Here is a 19,011-nt window from a genome sequence, read left to right as displayed (position 1 = left end):
TAAAAATGCTACATTTTCATTGGGTGATCTTTCGCCCATTCCCATTGAGTCTGTTCTTGGCACGCTGGCTTTCTCTGACAGCATTTCAAACGAGAGTTGTTCTCTTTACATGTTCTCTGCCATTTATACGTAAGAAATGCAAAATGCAAAATCAGGTGCCCATTTTAAATAGTAATAGGGTGTTGGTTTTCATGGGCAGCAGAAAAGAGAGAGAGCAGGCATTTCTGAATGGGCTCATGAATTTGGGCAATATCCCTGTGGCCAATTGGAAAAAAGGTTTACGCTCCATCAGCTAATGCTGTACAAAGCAGCATTTTAGATGCCTGAGCCATCCTCTAAGGCAGTGGGCCCCAACCCCCTGGTCCGGGGGAAAGCTCCATGTTGTCAGATCTCAGAGTTTAGCAGGCTCATCCCCACTTATAAGGGTGAACTCTGAGGAATGCCAGGATCATGATGTGGAGGAAGGCCATGGCAAAGAAGCTTTGAGAGTCTCTTGCCTGGCTGACAGACCATCCTCACATCTCTGGGCTATGCCGCCCATGTGCCATACGATAAATAGGAACGGTCCCCAATTTTAGGGAGGAGGTCTTGAGCCAGAATGTAAAATACTAAGTGACAAACATCATCTACAACACCACAGATAGCCGCATTCCAAACCTCTGTTGGTTTTAATGGCGCTTAATGCTCACAATTGTGGCTGAAACTCGGTCGGTTTTGTGCAAAAACACTGAATTAAGATTTTTCCCCCCCTCTTTGATTTGCCCATTATTTCTGCCCTTCCATGCCTCTAGAGTGGGCAAATCAAAAGGAACGGTATGCTCAAAGCCCGTAGGACAGGGGTAGTCAAACTGCGGCCCTCCAGATGTCCGTGGACTACAATTCTCATGAGCCCCTGCCAGCGAACGCTGGCAGGGGCTCATGGGAATTGTAGTCCACGGACATCTGGAGGGCTGTAGTTTGACTATCCCTGCCATAGGAGGTTCAGGGAAAAGGGCAAGAGTGGGGCAGCTCCAGCTCTGTGAAGACCACTCCGGCCTGCGTGATTTGCTGCTACCAAGGCAATTCAGCTCTGGTTTTCCCAGGATGGTTTTCAAAGAACAAGAGGGACTACAGCCCTCCCTCCCGCAATGAAATTTCAACCAGAATAAGCACAGCACAATATTTTAGAACAGTGAGGTCGGTAGATCACAACAGCGAGAAGGCCGTAACCCATCTGCCTGCTAGCAATAACCCTGCCAACTAATCCTTTTCACGGAAACCGCGCTCCTGCCTGTTCTCCTTGGCACGTACGTCCAATGTCAGTTTTAGAGCTGATGGTCCCGTTCTGTGCCAACCGCCTTGTGTTTTGGAATTCTCAGCTGGCAAGGACAGGGCCACATCTGGCTCTTTAGTGGTGCAAAAGAGTTAGGCAAATAGGAGGTTATTCATGTTCATGCTGCATACCATATCTACGCATTACTCTATATCGGTATACTACTATAAATGCACACAGCCCTAAAGGGAATTTTGAACAGGCAAGCAGACATTTTGTTGATTTTGACAACATGATTGCAACCTAAGGGCACCCAATCGAAGCTGCGATTGAGGCAATAACTCTGGGGTACGTCCAAGTGCACTGCGGTTGCGTTCTATTCCTGTTGACTCAGAAGCTGCATACCCGGCTCCTGCTCTCTGAACAAAAGGACATCAGAAGAGCCCTGCTGGATCAGACCACTGAAGGTCCATCTAGTCCTGCATCTTCTCTCATGTAGTGGCCAGCCAGTTCCTCTGGAGGGCCAACAACAAGGTATAGAGGACAAGGCCTTCCCCTGTCGTTGCTTGCTAGTGTTGGGGTTCAAAAGATTAGTGCCTCTAAATGTGGAGGTTCCCACATGTGCCTCTAAATATGGTTTGATTCTGCGCTCCCGCACAGGCAGCCAGCTGGGTGACCTTGGGCTCGCTATGGCACTGATAAAACTGTTCTGACTGAGCAGGAATATCAGGGCTCTCTCTCCCTCACAGGGTGTCTTTTGTGGTGAGAGGAAAGGGAAGGCAACTGTAAGCCGCTTTGAGACTCCTTTGGGTAGAGAAAAGTGGCTTATAAAACCAACTCTTCTTCTTCTTCTTCTAAAAACCACTTATAGACCTCTCCTCCTTGTACCTATAAGAACCTAATTAGAGGCCTGCTGGATCAGACAAATAATCCATCTGGTCCAGCACCCTACTTCACATAGTGGCCAGTGAGTTCCTCTGGAGAGAGCCAACAACAGGGCATGGAGGCCAAGGTCTTCCTAAGAACATAAAAAGAGCCCTGCTGAATCATTCCCATTGAAATCTGTCACTCCTACAATGTGTGTGCCCAGGATAGGATCCCTCGGCCATAACCGCCAACTGCATCTGAGCCCTGGGAAGAGCCGTTTCCCTGCTCTTGTCCCTTTTGGGGTTCTGCTGTGCCTGGTTTCTCCCCACTTTGTCCTCTGATCTCCCCCCCCCCCTCCCGGCACTGTCATGCATTGGCAGAGTTACGGGATCCATGACAGGTGCTGAGATGGCTCGGTTTGAGCCTTCTCCCTGGATGAGCACAAAAAGAGTTCCTGATCAGCAGGAAGCCACAAGCCAGGAGCCTTTTTGATGATGTGCAAGGACATACCGGCCATATTCCAGATGCATCATGATGCCATGTGGCCGGAATTACCTGTTTTTTTTAATCCCCCTCCCTTTTTTGGTGTTTTGCCCACATGACACAAACCCAGGGGTAGTCAAACTGCGGCCCTCCAGATGTCCATGGACTCCAATTCCCATGAGCCCCTGCCAGCGTTCGCTGGTAGGAGATCATGGGAATTGTAGTCCATGGACATCTGGAGGGCCACAGTTTGACTGCCCCTGCTCAAACCCCTTGATCAATATTACATGGCTGCAAATTCAGGCATAATTAAAGTAAACAGACCAGACAGTGAAACTCTTTTTTCAAGCACAGACTTTCCCGTCGGAGAGTAAGACGAGAGAAAGGGAACGAGCTGCATCTGTTAGGAAGAGGTGACTGAAGGGAAAAGAAAGTTTCGAACTGTCAGATTTGTGGTTAGGAAAGCTGCTTAGATCAGGAGGTCAGGCTTCCAGTTTGACTTGCTGGAGACACATCATTAATGGACACTCAGAGTTCTTTCAGAATAAATTTGCCTTAATTGCCCAGGAAGGCTCAGTTCAATGTTTCTGTAGCACAGGCAAAATGACCACACCAGTGTTTCCCACAGGGAGATTACATAACTGGCCGTTTCTGAAATGGAGGGGAAATCAGACGTTAATCGTCGGAGCTTCCCCACAAAGGCTCCTGAGTGATCTCGAATTCCCTAAGGAAAGGGAGCGATGATGAAAGTAGATTCAGTTGGGTCGTTCTGACGGTCCAAAGCCACACAATAAGGCTGGAGACCAGTAGCAACTTTACGACCAGCAAAGTTTAATTTTGTGCATGCTCATGAAAGTTGATACCCAGAATTAGACGATTAAACTAAATGTCTGGGGGAAAAAACACACTTTGAATGTTCAAAAGCGAAAGAAGCTCGGATGCCCCTCCTGCCTTGGCCACCCCTCGGAAATGGTGCTCCGGAGTTCACAGCCCTGAGTGGGCCAAGGCGCTATGAGCATCTTGTGCCTCTCCTGACTCCAGTTGCCCAAACTGGCCAGCATGATTCCCTGTAGAAGCTGGGACAGGAGAAGAGCAATGAAATGGAGAGATGACCCAGGTTACCTAGCGGGTTGGAGCAATGTGGACTCGCTTGTCCAGGGATAGTAAATGCAGTCATGACTAGAGGGGCCTCTACACCTGCAGGCAATTACAGAACAAAACACGTCATTCGCCATCCACCGGGGGCCATGCATGCACGAGCGCCTTTGCCCACACACAGGACACAGAGGGGGCGTGGCAAGAGGTGCTAGTGCTCAACAAGTACCTATCCATGAAACCAATGCAGTCCTCCAAGCTCGGGCCGAGGCACCTGCAGCAAATCCAGAGGGAGGGAGGAGAGATCAGAGAGAGAGAGAGAGAGAGAGAGAGAGAGAGAGAATTGCATTAGCCATTTTACACACAGTCCGATTTGAGACTCTCTTCATTGTGGCTGGGTCAAAACTTGATTTCAATTCGTAGTCATGCAGTCGTGCTGCACCCTAAGGCACACTTTGCTACACTTGGAGAGGCACAATATAGGCTGTGGAGAAAAACACCCTGTTTCAAGACTCAGCCAGGCTGGAGGCGTATTGTTATGGCTACTCACCTTAGCATGGTGGACCGTGGCAGCATAGAAAGGACCCAAGATGGCAGGTTTCACGGGCAGACCTGCTGCTTTCTCAGAGGGGTTGCTCAAAACAGCTGAGCAGTAAGGACAGTCTTGAGCAGGGGTAGTCAAACTGCGGCCCTCCAGATGTCCATGGACTACAATTCCCAGGAGCCCTTGCCAGCATTCGCCAGCGAATGCTGGCAGTTGCTCCTGGGAATTGTAGTCCATGGACATCTGGAGGGCCGCAGTTTGACTACCCCCGGCTTGAGCCTCTGATGCAGACTGAGGACTGAAAGGCCCCCAAATGACGTTGCCCAAATGCCACTCAGCAGTGCTGCTAGATACCTTTCACTTGGCCGGGGGAGGAGACACGAGTCCCTTCATGAGGCGGCCATTCCAAGGCTGCTGCCATCTTCCCAAGTGGCACGAAGAGTTGCCATCTCCTCCTCTTTGGGAGTCAGAGGTGGACCTCCTGGCCTAGTGCTCAGCTTACCTGCTGTTGTATTTCTCATTCCCATCGGTGGAAGACGGAAAACTGATCAAGGCAACCCCGCAAAGGGAGAGCTCACAGGTGGTTTCGAGACCTACAGCACCCAGCACGGAAGGTCGCCCTGGCACCCAGTCCAACAGGCACCCTGCTCAAGTAGTAGAGTCCTCCAGGAGGCTGAGGAGGCCAAACTTCTGCAGGCTGTGAGATCTCAGGTTAAGAACCATAATTTCAAAAAAGTCACTCTGAGTTTCTTTACGCTCTCTGTTAGTAATTAGACATTGTGATGTCATTAAACACAAAGCCACTTGAAGAACCATGCCTCTAAATTGCTTTTTAGCTAAGAAATGAGCTTGCCCGTTTCAAAGAACCCGTTACTGGACTGGCTTCTTGTTCTTCCCGCATCACAACTTAGTCCTGTCCATTTTCCCAAATAAAATGTCGTTGTTTTTAAATGAATGAATTCACAGGCTGGGAACCCTGGGCTTAAGACCAGGGATTCTCTTCCACTGAGGAAAACTCATCGCTTATCAGAAGGGAGCTCTTGGCTTCGTCTCACTGGCGGCTGCGACTGTTGTAATATCCAGAAACAGGTAAATGATATCCCCCAGCTCGACAGAGAGCAAGACTGGGGCTTTAAACTCCGTGCAGGGGCATCAGAGAGAGCTCCGTGCTCTTTCCACGGTCTTGTCTACAGGGATCTGGCAAGCCATCCAGCCCCAGGACATTTTGTTCTGGCTTGGAAATCGTGCAGGTAATGACGGAGGAGGCACTTTCCCACTTTCCCTTCTGCAACACATCAAAAGGCCTGGAGTGCGGAGAGGCTGTCTTGAGCTATAAAGAAGAACTCCTTCCAATTAGATGCCTGAGAGCCCATTAGTCATCGGGAGAACTTGCGGCCTCGCATGAAAAGGAACCCGTCGTCTTGGGGTCTTTCACTGCTGTCTCTCTTAAAGGGGTGTGAAGAACATGGTACGGTTGCACTGCTCTTTGGGATCCGGTTTGTTGAATCCGTTGACAGCCCTTTTGGGCTTTAAAGGTACAGAATCCCTCTTTTGTTTCCGCGTGGGCTTTTGTTTTAAAAAAAATACAACACTGAGCATAAAGGAAGAATAAATAGACTGCCAGTCTTATTCCTGCGGAGTGCCGTCACTGGAACTGCTGATCTAAGGAGAGCACTGGGCCTTGGAATCCCTTCGCCACTGCATTACAGACACGCCCACAAACATCCAGAAAGGTGCATCCTTTCCGCAATTTGCCCACGAGGCAGTTTTTCCTACTCGGGGTTCAGGCAGCCTTTCTGTCCGTCTGGGGATCCTGACGAGCTGCAGCTGCAAAGAGTTCTCAATGCACACGGGGCAAAACCAAAGCCCAGGCATCAGCTGAGAATGCCACAAGGGGAGGGGGGAGGGGGCTGACCCACGGCTTGTCGAAAGAGGGGACTGCAGCGATACCACTGCATGAAGCCTTAACAGCTATCTTTAAGAGTCTGGGGTAGCCCTATAAACACAGGCAGGCTCTTGTGGAGCATGGCCAGAAGTAGCCAATGTGGGCCCAAGAGCCACTCACTTGGGTTGAGGGGCACCGTTCCTCCAGCAGATGCACATCAAAACGCAGATCATTAGGGGGCTGTAGTGGGTGGGCGCAGGGGCATCACACAGCACTTTCCTGACAGGCCTTTGGGCTCCATTTCCTTCCAGTCTGCTGCAGAGGATGAAGATACAAAAGGAGGAGTAGCCGGATGACTTGCCTCGGCCACTCCTGATGGGGACCCAGCAGCTGGACCCACGTCCTGTGTTCTTCGCTACTCTTTTTCTTTTCACTTGGAGAGTCCTTTTCACGAGGAGGAAGGACCCCGCAAATGCTGGCTTCTCTCCGACAGCCGTGCAGTTGGAGAATTATGGATTGGAAAAAATACCCATTGATTCCCTTTCTGACTCAGGACACATCAGGGCAGGAAGCTGACGGGGAGGGTTAGGAGACGGGCAAGGCGTCGGTTCCAGACATCTGGGTCCCTCATTACGACCACTCACAGCGTAACACAACTAGCAAGTGACAGAAGGGCACTTTAATGGGAAAGATGTTTATAAAAACAATCAGGGGAAATACCACTGAGCGGGTGCCATGATCCCCCCCCCTCCCATTTAGGCAGAAGGGTTATTAATAGGCATTTTCCCATTAAGCTCCTCTCTGTTCATCTATGTCTAAAATATTCTGACTGGTGGCAGAGAGAACATGTTTCACCTTTAATAAGACAAAGACCAGAATGTTATTTGCAATCATATTTGACTCAAGCAAAGCCAAACCATCTGCTCCTGGTGGCCATTTTGCCTCGAGTCAGAGGAAGCGTGTTAGCCGAGAAAGCTGGTGACAGTTGGTGCTGTGATTTCCCACCCCGCCCCCGTTGTTTGGCAGTGCCCACATGCCCACAAGGAAGGCTCACAAAGCACAGAAGACTGCTTGTGCACACAGCAGCACTGCATCTTCCTTAAGACGAAGGGTGCAAATGCTTTGGATAGGGGTGTTAATCTTCAGGTTTCACAGCCTCCAGAAGCTCCAGCCAAAGGGGAAAAAAATGTTTTGGATAAAATACATTGTAGGATACCAGGAAGAGCATGACTTTGACTGGCATATGCTTTTTCTTGGCCATCTGACCATAGGGGTTGTCTCCAAACCAGTATGGTGTAGTGGTTAGGAGTGCAGGCTTCTAATCTGGTGAGCCAGGTTCGATTCTGCACTTCCCCACATGCAACCAGCTGTTGGGCTCACCACAGCACTGATAAAGCTGTTCTGACCGAGCAGTGATATCAGAGCTCTCTCAGCCTCACCCACCTCACAAGGTCTCTGTTGTGGGTAGAGGAAAGGGGACTGTAAGCCGCTTTGAGTCTCCTTCAGGTAGAGAAAAGCGGCATATAAGAACAAGCTCTTCTTCTTCTTCAAACTCTCCAATAAGGCCAGCCAATGTTTCCGACTGGCTCTCCTCGACAGTTTCCTGAAAGCTTGACGCAAATACATGGACCAAGTAATGTGTTCTCCGGGCAGAGTAAGGGAAAGCTTCACTTCCTCCATTTCTGCACCTCCCTCTGTCATTCAAGGACAACTGCAGAAGCAATAAAAATGCCCTTTTCATCCATAGCCGGAGCTGACTGTAAAATGCAAACACGATGATTGAATCTTCACACTTAGCTCAGAGCATCCAGCATGTCACCCCCAAAACTGTCATTTACTAGGGTGAAGTCAATGCCCCACTGTAGGATTTCACAGAACACGATCTGTTGGAGTTGCTTTGGTGGTCCACGCCAATGGGAGGATGTAGGAACAGCCCCCGGATTCCATGGGTGCTGCTGATTATAAGAACTGTTCTCAGGCAAGGCAGCAAAATGCTTTCAGGCGACACTAGAATCCAGATACTTCTCCAATGGCAATTCCACACTGTCTGTGTGTCGGTATGTCCATGTAATTGATTGTATGGTGGCCAAACTTGCTTACTTTCTTTCTTTTTGCTTCATGTCATAGTTGAATTAAGGTGACACCCCATAGGATTTTCAAGGCAAGAGTCAATCAGACATGCCTCCATAGTTCAGAAGGGGGGGGGGGACCAAGCCTCTTTCTTTGTTTTCTTGAAGGGGAGGGGGGAAGAGGAGCCAAGCAGGGAGCCTCTTTCTTTTCTTGGAGGGGAGGGGGAGAAGACCGAAAAAGGCAGAAAGGCAGAAAAATTTTACAATAAAAGAAAGGATTTTTTCCTCCCTCCTTTGACTTCTTGGATCCTCTCCCCCCTTCAAGAAAACAAAGAAAGAGTCTCCATTTGCCTCCCCCCCTCTTCTGAGCCTCCCTAACCACGTGCAGAAGACTTTCCTGTTTCAATGGGGGGGGGGGGAGAGGAAGACTCGAGTTCAAAGCGATCTGAATTCAACAGGATTGACAATGGAATAAAAAAGTAAGTGCAGACTCTGCCCTGATGAAGTTTAGCTGCCCTGAGCTATCCCGGTCTGATCTAGTAAGACTGTCTTCCTTAGCAACCCAGGATTTTAGAGTGCCGCAGTAAAGTTAGAATTAAGATATCAGAGGCACCCCCCCCCCATTGAATCATAGTTCCAGCTTTCCTCTTTTTTAGGCATTGAGATGTTGCAAGTTTATAATCACATTCACTGGGATATCTACAGATTTTTGCTTCAGACAGAAGCACTTTGGAGAGACGCTTTGGGGTCAAAGTAAGCCTAATGGCTTGAAGGACCAGTTGGATTTACCTCCCTTCACCTGAAATGTTTTTTTTTGCCCTTGAAGGTGTTAAGAACATTCCTTATAAAAGACTGATACAATTCCAGGTAAAAGTATTTGGCTAATGGCTGCCAACTGGAAATTGTTTCTCAGCATGAGAAGAAAGCTTGTGATCAAGGGCTCTGTGCCGTCTTGGTACCTGTGAGCATTTAATGCTATTTGGCTTGTGGATTGTTCACATCCAATTTGTTATTCTTTTCTGAAAGATTTACTGGATGTTCTGTAGCCAACAGAAAACAAAAAAGGGAAGGCAAACGAAAAAACCCAACCTGTGAAACAAGCTAGGGACCAAAAAGATTGAGAAATCTAAAAATAATATTGTTATATTATTATGTGGCGTGTTTTGGCATTGTATTTGTTGCTCAAAGGGGCTTTGCATATTTTCTACTGCATTTTTATTGTATCATTTTAATTGACCTTGTTTAGCACTGTGCAATAAAGTGTATATTTAATATATTTTATAATAATATATATATTTTTAAATTTCTCAGCCTTTTTGGCTGCTTTGGAGGATGGACTCTGAGGCGTTGTGGCCTTTTGAGGCCCCACCTCCAAACCTCAAGGAATATTCCCACCCCAGGGGTAGCCAACCTCCAGGTGGGACCAGGAGATCTCTTGAAATGACAGCTCATCTCCAGTCTGCAAAGATTGGCTCCCCAGGAAAAATGGCTGCTTTGGAGGATAGAGAGGGTTGTTATGCAAAATAAAAACTTGAGGCCTACCACACAGGGTTGTTGTGGAGAGGCAACATTTGAGGCCAGTGGCTGTTAGAGGCGCCCTTCACAGCTAGGCTGAAAGGAAGGATGAGGTGTTTGGAATCCTGAGCAAGAAACGCAATTGGTCCTGAGTGGGGGTATTCCACCAATACGGAAAAATCAAGCCAATTTCATCAGTGGTTGCTGGACAGACGCCCTGGACCACAGGGAATGCTGGTTAATTGGTGAGCCATCCTCAATCACACGATCCCTTTTGTGTGGTATGATGATGATATTACCTGGATATATGTATCATTTCCAATTAGCAGGCTCAAGGGGGTTTCCTGCATATTTCTTTCCAGCACGAGAAATCCTCCATCTGAATTTCTCTGTGCTGTTTCTAAGCAAGACGCTTCCAATGTTCTTATCGTATACCTGCAATTTTAAAGGGCCAAGCGGAGGGCGCTTCTGCCATGGATTCTGGCAACGTTTCTGCAATCTTACTTTCATTTCCCTAATGGCTCTGTTGTAATTAGATTTGCAAAAACAGCAAAAGGTCTCATTTTGAATGGCAACAGCTGTTGACACCAACATTCTGTTGGAATAATTTACTGGTTTAATTTTAGCAGCCAAACAATACAAGTGAATCACGATTTCAGAGGAAGAAGGAGATTTCTTGTGATTGTTCTTTCTTCTTGGTGGCACTCCTTTTGGGGTGAACACTTTTCACACAAACGCTCAGATGCCTACAGTGGCCGTCCTGCCGGGCTTCTTAATTATGTAAATGACATAAATAAACGTAATGTGCATATGCCGCCCTTCCCTGTCAGTCTCAAGGCGGCTTCACAACAGATTATTAGAGGAACAGATTGGTCACTAAAACAAATAAAAAACTGTCACCTCTCACTCTTACATTATTATGCTCAAATCTGTATCCCCCCCACACAAACTGATTTAGAGATTTAAATATTAAGAAACAACAAAAGTGGGGCTGAGGAGAAAACCCAACCTGAAGATCAGGTCAGGAACCTGAAAGGTTAAGTAGCTAAAGCATGAAATAAATTACAGCTATTTATTGCACTGTGCCCAAAAAAATTAAGATTAGAAACAACATATATAAAATGCAAATAATACACAGCAATGATTTTAAGCTGCACATACAATCTCAATAATGGCGACACACATACAGTAACCACAGGACAACAGCAAACATTCAGAATATTCAATAAGGAGATGTTCAAATCTTAAAGGGGTAAAAGAGAAACACATTGTTTGAGCATTAGCTTGAAAACTAACTGTGTATCCTTCTGACATCAGAACTTGGCATGGGACTGCTGATAGCTCTAAGGGCTCCCTTGGAGACTGGCAAAAAAAAGCTGGAAGAGATCACAGAGCCCCTGTCTTTCTTCTGCTGATTGCCCATGCTTTGCTCTCCTTTAGCCATTCACTTTCCTTGGGACTGGAAGAGGAGGAGAGGGGACCAGGAACTGCTCAGGAGAGGCTGGACAAGTAAATATAAGTAGCCAGTTAAACAAGAAGTCCATTGGCACTGAGAAAACTTAACAATTATTGTTAAGGGGTAGAACCACGGCTCTCTGTGGAAGAACATCGGCTTGGCACATGGAAGATCCCAGATTCAATCCCCAGCATCTCCAGAGGAAGCAATCTGGTAGCAGGTGATGTGCAAGACTTCCATCTGCTGCTCTAGAGAGTCTCTGTGATGGACCCAGGGTCTGATTCTTGGGATATTCCAGCACAAACTTGTGTGAGCCAGCAGTCATTTCACTGGGTGAGTGGAGTGTATATGCACAGGATGTAGGTTTGTATGCAAAAATTAAAAGCAACAGAAAGGAGTGGGGAGATGTCACAAACCAAGGTCAGCTAAAAACAAAATCTAACCAGTCCCTTCATAGAGGGTGAGGAACACTCTTTAGTTAGAGCAAGACAAAAACATGAAATCAGATACAATTAAGGAGTTAATCAAGCAGAACCACTGAAAAAGAAGAGCTGGGCTGAATCTGCATGGAGCTTTTATTCCATTCCCAGGTCGATTCAGTCCCTGCCATCTACACTGAATGCGATTTCCATTTTGATTTTGTTTGATTTAAATTTTCCCTCTACAATAAATATAATTGATCCAGAGTTACTCTACCTTTTCCCTGCAATATCCTAGAGTGGATATAACCCTCAATATTTGAAAAACCGGCATGAGAAAGCCTGCAGAGCTCTGCCTGTTCTGAACTTGCTGCTGAGCTCCGTGGTAGAGAAGCCCTGATTGACCAAGGCTTCAGTTCCTCGTTCCTAGGCTGCAAGCTTGCCTTATAGGGGAAGCCCTAACTTCTCTTGGCAGAAGCTCCAGAAGCCTTAACTTCTCTCAGTAGAGATTTGCTGTTTCTCTTGCAGGCAGAGAATGGTAGAGAGCAACCCAGGAGCGTCCTTATTCAGGTATAATGCCACAGAGGCTACACTCCAAAGCCGTCATTTTATCTTGGGGGAATAAACTGTGTTGCCAGAAGACTACTGGTCATTCCAGGAGAATCCAGGTACCACCAGGAAGTTGGTAACCATATCCTGAGGGAGACAGGTTTTTACTGCCCACTAAACTGGTCAGGCTTCTTTGCAATGTGACATTACAAGTCCAGCCAAATGGCTAATTCCTGTCCTTAGCATTGGAGGGACTGTTTGGGCAGCAATCTCTTGTCATGTGGCTCCCAAAATGACCCGCTTTGTGTTCTGGGCGGGTCAGACACAGCTCGAAAAAGTAAATGTCAACCAGCAATCCTGGTCACATTGATTTCCTTTTTCATGGGTTCCAAAAGCAGTGTTACGGAGTGAGCCGGCTCCTCGACCATAAGGATTATTCCTTGCAGAAAAACTTTCCACGGAAATCTTCCAGAAGTGGGGCCTTTATCCTCAGGTGTGCTCAATGACATTGCTCCGTGACCATGAATGCTGAGAGGCTCTACTTGCAAGAGGAAAAAAAGACTCTTCCATACGTATAAAAGAGACTCTGTCCCTACACCTGCATTCTGGGGAAGACGGGCTAGGGAAGCTTCCGCCCCAGTGTGAGCCATTACAAGGAGCATTCTTGGAGAACAGGAGCTATTTCATTGTTTTGGGGGGGAGAAGCACTAAGCTCGAGTCATAGGAACAGAAGAACAGAAGTTGAACCACAAACAGGGAAAGTTAAAGAAAAACTTCAGAACGCTGGCAGGGGCTCATGGGAATTGTCCATGGACATCTGGAGGACCACGGGTTGACTACCCCTGGGTTAGAACACAGACGTGCATTTTTGAAAACACACCCTCAGAGGGGGCCAGGCATCCATCAGCAGAGGGCCCTGACAGTCACAGAAGTTTCCTGTGTTTGCCTTCTCATTGCATTCCCATTTGGGCAGAGGAGAGTAAATATCCAGGGCAGAAGGCTGTAGTGTAGAGACAGAAGGGACAAAATTGCCGTTCCTGCCTTTCTTGGCAGCAGATCGATGTCTCTCAGCACCTCCTTAGTTTTCTCACTGGAATCAACGGGAATGAAAGACGAGGCTTTGCCTTAAACATTCTCCTCTGACATCTTGTTGGGAACATCCATCGGGGCAGAAGACACCAGCAACAGAATGTGCGGCTTTTCAAGAGCGTCATCCTTCCAGAACATGCGCTAAAAAGGGATGGGAAAATCCCTCTGGTCTGAAAAAAGGCCTTTTCTTTCATGCTGCTGCAGAACAATATTGTGCTCCGCAGCAAAATGAGAACTCCCGTTGGATCCGAACCTATCCATGCGCCAAAAGCTACATTTGGAGGCAGAGAAGCATTTTGGTTTTGTGTACAGTTTCTTGCACTGAGCACTGCTGCATCCACCCTTTGGGGGAAATTTATTTTCTATTTATAAAAATGTCAAAAGGAATACACCCCCCCACTCATGCATAAAACTCATTAGCAACAGAAGTATCAAGAATCAACTCATCCCTACCCCCCAGAAAAACATATATTACACAAAGACACATGTATATACAAACACACCAATCTTGTACACTGTTGATAAATTCCCATTTTTTCAGTGCTAAAGACAAATTAATTAACCCAGAAACATTAACAGGGTGATGCAGAGTTATTCCAGTCTACACCTGTCTACTTCAATGGGCTTACACAGAAGTGACTTTGTACAGGACTCCACTGGGTGATTTGAAAAGTCCCTCTTCCTACAGATAATGCTGGCCAATGGGTGAACAGGGGTGATGTACACTTACCCTTGTGTACAGTTTGGGTCACAGGAGTGGCACTCGCGGTTCTCATCGGCATACTTGAAAATGAAGCTGCTTGTCCCTTGGACACCATCAGGGCACTTCTCCACGCAGTTGGGGCCATCTTTAAAATGGGAGCACCTGGCACAGTGATCTGGCCCCTGCATGGGAAGAAAGAAACGTGATGGGCCAGTTTCACTTCTCTCCCGCTTTGGGGGGGCTCCCCAAGTGCTACCGAGACCATGTCGCATACAATGGCCTCCAATATTTTGATGAGCTCTTCCCCAAGCAGTGGGACGGAGCTGAGCGGATCGGAAGCATCTTGCAAAATTCAGGTGCTGGACGTAAGTCTCGGTTGCGGATGGCCCCTCCAAGGGAGGGTGGACACGACTGTTCTACCCCACTTGGCTTGAACAAGTGACTTAGTTAAATGGTCAGGAAAAATGATCAGATTAGTTAAATGATTAGATTAGTTAAATGATTAGATTATGTCCCTGCAGAACTCTTCATTCGGTCGGCTTGAATCTGCTGGTGGTCCCTGGCCCACGGAAGGCATGCCTGGCCTTGACCAGGGCCTGGACATTTTCAGTACTGACCGCGACCTGGTGGAATGAGTCCCTGGAAGACCTCAGGGAGAGCTAGCGCAGTTCTGCAGGGCCTGCAAGACAGAACATTTCCACCAGGTATTTGGTTGCGGTCAGGCTAGGGAAGATCTGGGTCCCTCCTCCGGAGGCCCTCCAGATGCCCAGACCATCTAGGGAAAGAGATGCCCTCTCCCAAGGCTGGTGTGGTGTGTGTACTGGCATGGACTGTTGGGTTGGGAGGGGGAAAACGGGATTATTGATTGATTGATTGATTGATTGCATTTGTATACCGCCTTCCCCTGAAACTCAGGACGGTTCACATGAAATATAAAAGAACTATACATCAAACTCAGTTTTTATGCTGCACAATGTTGTATTTTTACTGTTGTTTTTATTGGGCTTTACTGTAAACTGCTTGGCCCAGGAGTGGCGGTCAATAAATTTATAAACCAGCCAACCAAGAAACAAATAAAGTATACGAAACAAATGAATCAATAAAGAGATCAAAAAGTAGAGATCCAAAATCACTGGAGAAAACCTAGAGGGTTTTAAAATATATTGTCAATGGGGAATTAAAAAAAAAAAAAGAAGTCAGAAGAGGCCTCAAAAATGCAGCTGGCGAATTTTAAACACAATTTAAAATAAAATAGCCCATCCTTGCTAGTGCTAGTAAAGCAGTCGTTCAATGGTTGTCAAAGGATGGGGTTTATTTGTGGGGGAGGGATCAGTGTTTGGAAAGGAGCCCCCCAGGCCCCTTCACTTTTGTGGAATGGCCCCATGTTTTCAAACTCCTGCACTTGATTCACATTTCACATTTAACGGCTGATGAGAGCAATCTATTGAACACCCCCCCCCCTTCCCCAGCTTGTTCAGGAAAGGCTGAGGGCAGATTCAAATCAATTATTACATCAAACAAATCATGCTGTAACGGGGATCGCCTGCTGTGCATCCCTTGTACTTACCGATCCCCTGCATGTGATCCTGTTGCTCTCCACCTTCTCACACTGGGGATCACACTCCACGCAGACAGAACCGTTGGCAAACTCCCGGAACTCACTAGGGAAACAACATTGTATTAATTTCCTACATCACTGAATGGCTTCCTCGGAGTTAAAATGTTTTATTTATGCTCGTTCAAACGACTTGCTTAAAATGCACATGATTATAGAACAACGCTCCTCAATGCCGGGCAGCTCTGTTCTTGAACCTAATTGTTGAATGCTGCTTTGCTTGTTGGGCAGAACATTTCAAGGGAAGAAGAAGAGCTGGTCTGTATACCCTGCTTTTCACTAACCGAAGGTGTCTCAAAGTGGCCTACAACCACCTTTCCCTTTCTCTCCCCATGAGAGACACCCTGTGAGGCCAGTTGAGTTGAGGGAGCTTGGAGAGAACTGAGACTGACCCAACATCCCCCAGCTGGCTGCATGAGGAGGAGCGGGGACTCAAACACAGTTCTCAAGATGAGAGGCCACTGCCCTTAAGCACAACAGGAAGATAGCGCTCTGAGAAGAACTCTGAGGTGGCAGCGGAACCAAAGATGCCATTTCCATGGTGAGGGTTCGTATCGCGGTCAAATCTCAGCATGTTTTGAACACTCCTTAAATTGCCTTCAACTGAATCAGACTCTTAGCTCAGCAGGGTCAGTCATGTTTACTCAGACTGGCAGTGGTTCTGCAGGGTCTTTGGCACAGGTATTTCATACCACGACCTGCCTGATACTTTTAAGTGGAGATCCTGGGGACTGAACCTGGGATCTCCCACTTGTAAAGCAGACACTCCTCCACTAATAGGGTTGCCAGCTGTGGGGTCGGAAATACCTGGTGAGGGTGGAGTCTGGAGTGGGTAGGATTTGGGGTGAGGGAAGACCTCAGTGGAGTGTAATGCCAAGGAGTCCACCCCCCAAAGCAGCCATTTTCTCCAGGGGAACTGATCTCTGTCATGAGGAGATGAGCTATAAATTCCAGGAGATGCCAAGGTCCCACTGGTATCCCTATCTACTGAGCTACCAACCCACCCTCTAAGTTGTGATATTTCTTATCATAGATCTTAGAGTTGGAAGGGATGTCCAGGGTCATCTAGTCCAACTCCCTGCAGAATGCAAGAAATGGCCACAAGAGCCAAGCACCCACAGAAGCCGCTCTGTCCACCCACTCACAATCTGCCTACATTCACAGGATCAGCATTTCTGTCAGATGACTATCTAGCCTCTGCTTAAAAACTTCCAAAGAAGAACCTCCCACCTCCCAAGGAAGCCTGTTCCACTGAGGAGCTGCTCTAACTGTCAGGAAATTATTCTGGATGTTTAGCTGAAAATTCTTTTGAATTAATTTCACTGGTTCTGGTTCAACACTCTGGGGCAACAGAAAACAACTCTGCTCTATCATCTATATCAGTGGTCCCCAACCCCCGATCCAGAGACCGGTCCCGGTCCGTAGATCAGTCGGTCTGTAGATCAGTCGGTACCGGGCCGAGGCTCCTCCTCATCCTTCTCCCTGGCTGCTGCCTCAGGGGCTGCCCTGCCACTCTGCCGCCAGCTCACCTTTGGTGCTCTCCAGCGGCCGCCATGGCTGGGGCTCCCCCTCGGTGTGGTACTGTGCAGCTGCTGCTGGTAGTGCCCCCCAGCGGGCGGCGGGAAGTCAGGGGTGCCGGCGGGAAAGCAAGTGGAGCAGGGGCTCAGGCAACATTCCTCAGCAAAAACTACCCCCCCCCCCGCCCGGGCCTTAGTAAATTTGTCAAGCATTGACTGGTCCCCAATGATAAAAAGACTGGGGACCACTGTTCTATATGACAGCCCTTCAAGTATTTGAAAATGGTTATCATATTACCTCTTAGTCATCTTCTCTCCAGGCTAAACAGACCAAGCTCCCTTAACCTTTCTCACATATGACTAGGTCCCCAAACCCCTCGCCATCTTTGTTGCCCTCCTCTGGACATGCTACAGTTTGTTTACAGCCTTCTTCAAAGCTGAACACGGTACTCTTAAGTAACCAGAGCTGTACCATCACCTTGTGTGATCTGGACATTATACTCCTTTTGATATGGCCCAAAATCCCATTTTCCTTTTTAGCAACTGAGTCACACTGCTGACTCATGTTCAGTGTATGGTCTACTAAGACCTCCAGATCCTCTTCACACATACTACTGCCAAGTCAGGTCGTCCCCATGTTATAATGATGCATTTGATGTTTTCTCCCTAAATGTAGAACTTTACATTTTTCACTACTGAAATTCATTTTATTCATTTCAGCCCAGTTTTCGAACCTGGGTGGTGTGTTGAGACTAAGCTCTTGTTTTTGCCCCACCTGAGACCAGCACATTCAATTCCTGGTATTGATGGCGTGATGAGTGCCCTGAAGGAGTAAGCCTCCCAGATTAGAATTGCCACTCCTTCTCCCCGTCCTGCGGTCCATGACTGATGGAGGATGGGGAATCCGGCAGGGGCTAGTTCTTGAAGGGTGACCGTTCCATGTACCCTTAACTAGGTTTCTGTCAGGCATGCCAGGTCAACATTGTTTTCTGCAAAATATGCTTGCAGAGTTATATTAGACTAGTAAATAAGCCCATTTATAAAAATGGGCGTAAAAAGGGGCATAGGGCGAGTGCGTCCTACCTGAGACGTTGGGAGGAAGCTCCTGGAGGCAGGCAGTGAAGACGCGCGGCTTGGAGGGGGGGGGCGTTGGGGAAGGGAAGGGAAGGACGCATGCTGGGGAGTCCGGGCATGCGTGGTGGAGCAGAGGGGCGGGGTGTTGGGGGGGCGTCAGCATGAGTAACCAGGCATGCGCGTGAGTCCGCGCATGCCTGGTTCATTTGGCTGGCATACCGGGCTGCGCGCAGGGCGCGCAGGTCGGCAGCGTGTATGCAAGGGCCCAGGGAAGAGAGGGACAGGGAGCAGGAGGACCAGCGGAAGGTGAGTGTTGTTGTGGGTGTTGGTATTGTGCGCCCCTCTCGGCGTGCCATTGGTGGAGGAGGAGGAGCGAGTTGGGCGGGCAGCAGAGAGGAGACGCGGCCCCGTAGAGGTGGCTGCTGGCCAGGCCGTTCCCCGAGGCTTTTTGTTGCTCTGTTGGTTGGCTTGGAGGACGGCGCTGCCGCTGCTGCTGCTGATGCTGCTGCTTGGGCTCGGGGGTCCGGCTGCGGGAAGGCAGCTCGGCTTGGGGGACAGCGCTGCCGCTGCTGCTTGGGCTCGGGGGTCCGGCTGCGGGAAGGCAGCTTGGACTTCGTCGCGGGCGTCGTTTGGCTGGCTTGGGGGACGGCGCTGCCTCTGCTGCTGCTGCCGCTGCTGCCGCTGCTGCTTGGGCTCGGGGGTCCGGCTGCGGGAAGGCAGCACGGACTTCGTCGCGGGCGGGCTCTCTGCGCGCTGCGGGTGGAGGTGGAAGTCCATGGCCGAGGACGGCGGCCAGGCCCTTCCCCAGACGCTGCCCAGCCCCTTCCCCGAGGCTTTTCCGTTGAGATGTTTGGCTGTAGGCTGCCTTGTGGGACACGG

General features: G+C 48.5%; 1 protein-coding gene across 4 annotated transcripts in view; it reads right to left on the bottom strand.

The window, feature by feature from the left end:
• Positions 1 to 19,011, bottom strand: part of ERBB4 (erb-b2 receptor tyrosine kinase 4) — a 918,733-nt gene that overhangs the window by 219,007 nt on the left and 680,715 nt on the right. For 2 of the 4 annotated variants that reach the window (XM_077319331.1, XM_077319333.1), the window contains exons 14-16: positions 15,494 to 15,587; positions 13,954 to 14,108; positions 3,927 to 3,971 (exon numbers count right to left, since the gene is read on the bottom strand). In XM_077319331.1, the coding sequence (XP_077175446.1) occupies positions 3,927 to 3,971; positions 13,954 to 14,108; positions 15,494 to 15,587 (294 nt within the window). Of the gene's footprint in view, positions 1 to 3,724; positions 3,800 to 3,926; positions 3,972 to 13,953; positions 14,109 to 15,493; positions 15,588 to 19,011 lie in introns of all 4 variants that reach the window. The other 2 variants (XM_077319330.1, XM_077319332.1) reach the window with 1 other exon arrangement.

The sequence above is a fragment of the Paroedura picta genome, chromosome 2 (genome assembly GCF_049243985.1).
Source record: "Paroedura picta isolate Pp20150507F chromosome 2, Ppicta_v3.0, whole genome shotgun sequence".
Taxonomy (NCBI): domain Eukaryota; kingdom Metazoa; phylum Chordata; class Lepidosauria; order Squamata; family Gekkonidae; genus Paroedura; species Paroedura picta.
This window is presented reverse-complemented; position numbering and strand designations above follow the sequence as displayed.